Source organism: Nomia melanderi, chromosome 6, assembly GCF_051020985.1.
Source record: "Nomia melanderi isolate GNS246 chromosome 6, iyNomMela1, whole genome shotgun sequence".
NCBI lineage: Eukaryota > Metazoa > Arthropoda > Insecta > Hymenoptera > Halictidae > Nomia > Nomia melanderi.
The window spans coordinates 5,757,092-5,764,858 of NC_135004.1; the positions used below are offsets into that span (position 1 = coordinate 5,757,092).

Sequence of the window (7,767 nt, forward strand, 5' to 3'; positions counted from 1 at the left end):
CTGTAAACGGCTATTTATGTTGTTCCAAACCGACGAGAGTCCTGTACAGATTGTAAATATCCCGATGACGCGACGTTACGCTCTCCGTTCCCCCTCTTTCAGCGGTTGCTTCCGGTCCCGTCCTTCTACCATTGTTAATCCCCGGGACGAATAAAGCCGGCTCGCGGCGTCCGTGTTTTCTCGCCTCGTTTCGCGTAACGAGGATCCTCGACACTGTGACAAAACCAACCGCAGGTTCAGCGATCCTAGCTCCTGGCCGTACGCACAATTAATTATTACGTTTAAGGCTGTTAACGTTACCTGATTTCAGTCGACTTTAGCTTTGGCTCGTCGGCCAGTCCCATCTGCGCGCCGTCGCCTTCAGCGACAACCTAGCGAGAATTTCGAGAACACTCATTTCTGTGTCGTCCTGCACGGCGAAATGAGGATTGTAACTAGATCTTGTTTAGAGTTTAATAAACGAGCCTTCGAAAATGTTCATCGGATTGTAACGTCTGTATCCTTGTTTCTTATCTTAATGAAGCTTCAGAGCGTGGACGCGCGATTGCGATGGGAACAGGTTTTACAGGAAGAGGAACTTCTGATGTACGGAGTACGTAGTTTTTAGTTACTACAGTCGCCGCGGAAAGTATGTTGACACATCTCAAAAATGGATATTTCCTTTTTTAAATAAAGATCCAGAAATAATCGGATAAGTAAACCTTATATATTTTTTAACATAATATTAATTAACATATTTAACATCACAGATCAAATGAAATATATAACAATTATAGAAAGAATTAAACTATACTTTTTATCTCTTTGCGGAATGTATGTTGACAGCAATAAGAAAACATAATTAACAATAAATTAAATAATAGAAAAAACATAATTAATATGAATTTTGGTATCCACTATTTTTAATAACTTGTTCAAGTCTTTTCGGCATATTTTCAACAAGTTTATTTATGGTATTTTGGTCAATATTAGATCAAGCTTGTAACACTGCTTGCTTGAATGTTACTTTATTTTTATGACAAGTTTGATTAACATTTCTGTCTACGTTATCCCACAAGTGCCCAATTGGGTTTAAATCAAGGCTTTGTGGGAGCCGTGGTAATAATTGAATGTTATTTTCTGTAAAATATCGCGTTGCTACTTTGTATGTGTGCCCGTGATTGTTATATTGTTGCAAAACATAATTATCCTGAATGTTCATTTTTATTATTGGTTCTTGCAAATTTTGTCGTAAAATATTTACATACCTTTCAACGTCAATATGCTGTCTATAAAATGCAAATTGCCAACACCGCTTGAGAAGAAACAACCCCAAACACGCAGCGAGCCCCCACCACGTTTAACCCTTTTAGTGCCGAACAACGATATATCGTTGCGTACGTGATGGCATCTTACTATTCGCATCGCGGGGGAACTCTGTCCCCAAATAAATGTTAAACAAAATTTATAAATTTATAAACCGTTGAAATCCACAAAAACCCTATGTGAGATGTTTTACGAATTGAGAAAATTGTTTATGTGTTTCACTCTTTGTTACATTCCGCAATTATTGATACCGAGACTGTATATATGCTAGAACGATAACACGGAAATTCGAGACGGGGGATTTGCTATAAATAATTTTGTAGTTACTTTCACAAGTAATTTTAGTACGAATAATTGAGAATGCAGTATTCATGCTTTACATTACGTAGTTTACATCAAACTATGAACAAGCGATAATTATTATTTGCAAATACTGTTTATAAAAGAAAACTGATTTTTCCATTTCTCCTAATGATTTATCTCCTAATTCATTCTTCTTTTATGTCGGAATATGATCCTTTTTGAATTTTGTAAATATTATTCTTATTCTATTTTCTATATACATATTTCCTTTTATCATGAGATCAAGGTTGAAATTTTGATTCTTCGCTAAATGTGGTGTTTTTCCAAAAATCCAAAGGCTTGCTTACAAACTGTTTTGCGAACACTAAACGTTTTCGAGCATTCGTTTTACTTATGCAGGGTAGTTTTCTCGATATTCGCTCGTGCAAGCCTGCTTCTTTTATTCGTGCTCGAATTTGAGTTTCCTGAATCGGTAAATTGAAACCAGATTTTAACTGTTTGGCCGAAATGACACGATTTTTAAACACTTCTCGTAAAATAACGCGATTTTGTCTGGGCGTTGTTTTCCATAGACGTCCAAATTTTGAAAAATTTCCTGCAATTCCATTTTCTTCTAATCTATTTACGATCTTCCTAACACCTTCCGCGAAAATATTAAAATTCGCTGCAATTTTTCTCAAGAAATCTCCTTTCATTCTTCTGTTAAGTATTAGTGATCTTTCTGCAGGAGTGAGTTCTCGTATTTTTGGCACTAAAAAACAGTGTTTTACGTACAGATATAAAACACTGTGTAGAATCCTGTTCCATATAGAAAATTCGACGAGTAAATTGTAAATTAACATTTATTGGATAAATATTTTGTAAGAAAATACTAGTCAAGATATGTGTCAACTTACATTCCGCATGAGTTTCTTATGTAGACTTATACACGTCTGCCTTTCACAATTGTTTGATTCAGAAAATGTAAACAGATTGTTTTTCATGGCAAAATACATATTTTTGAGGTGTGTCGACACACTTTCCGCAACGACTATACGTTAGAATGTGAGTTTTCATGATCGAGGCAAAAATAGAATTTATGAGATGAATTCTTTTTGCGATTTTTTCGTGTGGCATTTAAGAGGTGAGAATGTGTTTTATAATCTGATATTCTTTGTTGAATTTTTTGAGTATGAGAACATTTTGTTATGAAACGAACTGTTACCGTTATAGAGATTTTATTGAACGGGTACGTTCTTGAAGTTTGCTAGCATGTAAATTTTATAGGAAAAAGTAATAATGTTCTATGGGAAATTGATTTATCTAAAAAATAGTGCATTCAAATCGTACCAACCATAGCTTTGTATCAACCTACGCTATTCTCTCTTTTCAAAGGTTGAATTGACATCACCGTTTTAAGAAAAAAGAAAGTATTGAGTATTCGTTGGTAAATATAAAATATATCCAGTCTATAATACAAACTCAAAGGAAGCTTTAAATGAGCATAGATTTCACTGGTAGACCTAATTAATGTTCATTTGAATTCAAAATAAATTCCAATGATTCCAAATAACATCAAACAGTTGACTTCATACAAATAATACAAGCTTCACAAAACTGTCAAATTAATTCCGTACAACAGTAACCTTAAAGTAGCACGACTGAAACTTCGTAAAGGTACTTACTATAAGGTTTACTTCACAATAGCTAGTACAAAAGCAATGTTCGTGTCTTTCACAAATCGTCACCGATAAATAAAACATTTTTCATAGAATACACTGCATGTTTCGAAACGTCTTCGAAGCACACGGATACGAACGGCTCGTATCTCGACACGCGCGCGAAAAGCGGGCACGCAACGCCGTGAAGTGAGAGTAGCTCACGATGACGTTTCTGCCTACCTACGCCTCTTCGGCCGACTTTGTGTACGAAGAGAGGTCCCGAAGAAAGTTCCAGTTGCCCGTGGAACTGTGACACGATCATCCGCGAAGCGAGTCACTCGTGCGATTCGTTTAAAACCGTGAAAATCGCGTTCGAAAACGTCGCGTTTACTTAACATACAAAATCAAATACAACGATACTGTGTCATATAATTGTAATAAAATATCTTCTGCGTTAGATTCACTACTCGTTTCCTTTCTGCCGCGTTAATTTCACTACGAACACGTTCGCGACGCGAATTCGAGTTTAGCCTGACTCGATTCGTTTAAAACAGTGAAAACCTTACCGGAAAACTTCTACTTTACTCGAAATACAAAATCGAATGCAACGATTTCGTGTCATATAATTGTAATAACATATCTTCTCGGTCGATTTCATTAATCATTTCCTTTCTGTCACGTTAATTTCGTCACGAATACATTCGCCACGCGAAGTCGAGCTTATCCCGACAGATTTCTCGTCGAGTCGTAGACGGGAATAGCTTCCGTTGAAATTGATACGTTAAATCGGTGGCAACATGTTACGGTGAACCCGAAACGAGATCCTTAAAGGAACGTGATCGAGGATTCGAGGAGTAGTAAAACCGAGAAACAAGGGTTGGAATAGAAGCGGCGGAAGATTGACGTTCAATTTCGTCGGTCGGAACGGAGGAGTCACGCGATGATATTCCACTTCGCCCTTATTTGTTTCTTCGTTCGCTTTGACGCTCGCGCCGAGGATCGGCATCAAAGGTCTGCACAGGAAATTGATGGCGCTCGTTACTGCGACTTCGATGGCACTCAAAGCAACTACAACGCGTCTGATCTGATACGGTGAGTAGAAAAACCGTACCCGTTGTTATTATTTCCGTCGTTGTTGTGATCATCGACGGAGTGAGGCGAACCGTTGGATAACTCACTGTGGAGGATGTGGCGTCGCGTAGGTGTCTTGATCAGTTGGCCGGCAATCTCGCTGATCGAGAAAGCGGCAGACAGACCGGTGGAAAGAGTCAGTGGAACGGGTCAACGGGCAGGCAGATCTCATTCGCTGAGATCCTCGCGAATCTGTTCGACCAGGACCAATTCCGGGTATGTTAGAGACCAAAAGTTAATTTTTAGCATTCCAGCTTTGTTAAATGAATTGCAGTTTATGTTAGAGGCGTATTGGAAACTAAAACCAGGATAAACATTCACGAAAGTGGATTCTTGTAGCTCAAGCTGATAATTGAAGTTTTTATAATTTATAGATTTGTTTTCGTTGATATTGAGTAGTGAATAATTTATTTTGATTAGAACAGAGTAACTTTGAAAATAGAATGTTTTATTTGGAATGGAATAATTACTTAATGTTTTTATGAAGATTCACAGTTATTATTCATTATATATTATTTTCATTATTATTCATCATATAGTAGTTATATATTATTACTACGAATGCATTATTAATAGTTTTAATGACTTCGAAACTGTTCACCAAGCAAAAAAGATGAAAATTCATGAGAACAAGGTCGAGATATACGACGGCATCTCCCGCACAAAGTTTCCGGGAACTTTTCTACTTATAGCCACATCAGACTACCTCCTTTCCGGCGGATACGGCGTCTGGCTACTACCAATCGAATTATCCGACGGTATCAGGTGGAACGTTCGATCTTCCGGCGGGATTTCGGCTGAATCTCTTCGATGCCCTGTCCACGATATCCCGCCGCGACGATTACAAGTGTGTACCCAGAATACTCTGCGAAATGGCGAGCGGGAAACTTCCCGGGCGATCGTTAGGGAAACAAACCTCGAATTTCTTCGACTTCGGCAGGAACGCTTTCATGGAGTACGTTCTCGACTTCGATCTAACCGACCATCGAGTATTTTTTCGGTCCTCGATGATCGTGGAGCAGCTCGGATTCAATTCTGCGCGGTTCCTGTTTTCAGATGGCTGACCAAAGTTGACGTCACAAGCTATTCTCCTCTGCTGAACTTCGGCAGAGCGATGATCCTCGGTTACAGCAACAGAGGGAACTCCGTCGCTTGTTACAGCGCATTCCCTAAATGTCCCAGGGACGCCGGTCAATTGGTTCATTACTTGAATAATTACAACGGAGGTTTCTTCCGGCTATTCAACAAAATACACATCGGAAAACGCAGACGGATTAATCGTGTTCGCGACCAGAGACGTAAGTCAACCTTGGACTCCATACAAATAAAATATCAGGTTGTTCGGTAAGTAGGATGAATGTACTGGTTGTTGCAGCGGTTTTGAACAACTTTCTGATATTTGAACGGTGTTTCTTTCTTTCAATTTTGGCAATGTTATAATGACGGTATAGAGTCGTTCAAAATAGATTACATCGAAGAACAAAGACAATAGGCTTGTGATACATTGTGATAAATTTAATCTTCGTTTCTGTCGCAGGTGATCATTCAAAAAGTGAAACCGAGGGAAGAATAATAACTGGTTCGTTGATAGAACCCGAATCACCTGAAGCATTCGGAAGTATAATTCAATTTCCGTTTTATAAGGATTTCCGGAGTAATAATGAGATCGTTTTTCCGAATGAAAATCATCTAAATTCTGAAACTACAGCGAATGATATCGTGAATTATATACCAGTGTCGGAAGAGAATATTCAGCAAGAAGATTATGTTCCATTTTTCCCACAGGTAATTACATGAAACAAAAATCTTTGTCACTGTTTAATAATGATGTTTGTTTTTTAGGTTTCGTATGGTACAAGATATTCTCGGTTACGATTCCCTTGAAGCATTGACAAATTAAAATTTCACAATAGATTGTTAGTAGATGAATCTAAACAGACAATATTCCCAAATCGTTCCAAAGCTGTTGAATATTAATAGTTAAACAAGTTGCGCGAATATTATCTATTCTTGCGTCCCAAATAATAGATTTGCGGACTAAACAGACAATCCTTGACGAGCGCAGTACATTAATAAGTTAAGAATAAAATTCAAGCATAATTAATATTTATAAAAGTTCTCGTTGCGCAGAGTGTTACATGTTTGTATATACTTTCTGTTCCTGTATCAATACGACGTAGAACGCGGAAAAACCAGATAATTGTTGTAGATTCCTACTAATATAATAATAGTAATATAATATTCTAATAATATATTACTAATAAATATATGCTATAGATTTGTTCAAATAAAATAACATTCTAATATAGCAATTATAATATTTACATTATAATAGTCATTACATATTATAAGTCAATACTTACAACATTATAATAGTTATACTTCAATAGTTACAATACTACAATTAAAATATAAAATTATGATTTCAAACTGTACATTTCGTAACATTTTTCACTATCATACAAAGAATGGCACGTGTAAAAGCAATCGCCTCGCGCTGTACATTTAGTGGCGAAGCAATTCCATAAAATTTCAAATGGTTGCTCTAGTGTTAACGAACAACCGGTAACCAACGATTATCATGAGGAACACGTTCGCATCCGCGGTGTGTCGTCTTTTCAGCCGACATCGTTTATTTCGTCAGGGCATCTCCCATCAGGGATTCTCTATCCACCTGTATCAGGCCGTGTTCATAAACAGGAAGTCCCGAGTCGCCGTTCAGCGCGATGTTACTGGCGCAAATGCCATTTGTGGAAACAGCATGGGGCGCCGTTCGAGCACCGACAAGTTGTCCAATGAATCTGCTCACGGGCATGAGCCACCGCTTTATGTCTCAGTTACCAGCGACGGTAAATTGTATTTTATCCCAGTTCGATTTCCTGCTTAGATACTGCTGCGAAGTAACAACGACCGAGACTGAGCGAAGAAAATGGTCGAAATGGGAACCGTTTTCGTTGGACGCGATGCACTCGCGAGGAACTGCGTCAATTTATTCAATGATTTACAATAATTGTGCCCTGCACATCGAACCGCTCGCGTTACTGTGCATTCCGTTTCAGGATTACCGTCCACAGTTGTTATTAGACTGCGGATTTTATGCTTCCCGCTATCCACGAACGTACAAAGTAACAGAATAAACGATTCCATTGAAATTTCATGCAGTTTTTCTAATACACTCGCGATGACAGAACATAAAATGTGTTTTATTTGTGTAAAACGTGTTTTATTTGGATAAAGTTATATAGTCTGGTTGCTGTTACTATTTGTATTGCCCTAATAGTGTTACTTGTGAGTTGTTTACAAAAAAGTTTACTCTTTTGAATTCTTCAATATTCTTTGATCATTTTTAAACTTTCGTGAGGTATTACGTTAATTCATTGTTAGAATC

At 37.7% G+C, this 7,767-nt stretch overlaps 1 protein-coding gene across 1 annotated transcript; it reads left to right on the forward strand.

Annotated features, from left to right (window-relative positions):
- The first annotated feature begins 4,188 nt into the window (after nucleotides 1-4,188).
- On the forward strand, nucleotides 4,189-7,516 carry LOC116427974 (uncharacterized). The gene is made up of 9 exons (XM_031978967.2): nucleotides 4,189-4,340; nucleotides 4,451-4,573; nucleotides 4,956-4,974; nucleotides 5,072-5,334; nucleotides 5,436-5,677; nucleotides 5,917-6,164; nucleotides 6,222-6,231; nucleotides 7,080-7,228; nucleotides 7,439-7,516. The coding sequence occupies exons 1-9, from the start codon at nucleotides 4,189-4,191 to the stop codon at nucleotides 7,514-7,516; spliced, it is 1,284 nt and encodes a 427-aa protein (XP_031834827.1).
- The last annotated feature ends 251 nt before the right edge of the window (nucleotides 7,517-7,767 follow it).

What these genes read in the sequence shown, in the direction of transcription:
- LOC116427974 (XM_031978967.2), top strand. Translation starts at nt 4,189, where the DNA reads ATGATATTCCACTTCGCCCTTATTTGTTTCTTCGTTCGCTTTGACGCT. An exon ending in GGCAGGAACGCTTTCATGGA is followed by an intron (nt 5,335 to 5,435) that starts GTACGTTCTCGA and finishes TCCTGTTTTCAG; the next exon opens with ATGGCTGACCAAAGTTGACG. An exon ending in TCGTGTTCGCGACCAGAGAC is followed by an intron (nt 5,678 to 5,916) that starts GTAAGTCAACCT and finishes TTTCTGTCGCAG; the next exon opens with GTGATCATTCAAAAAGTGAA.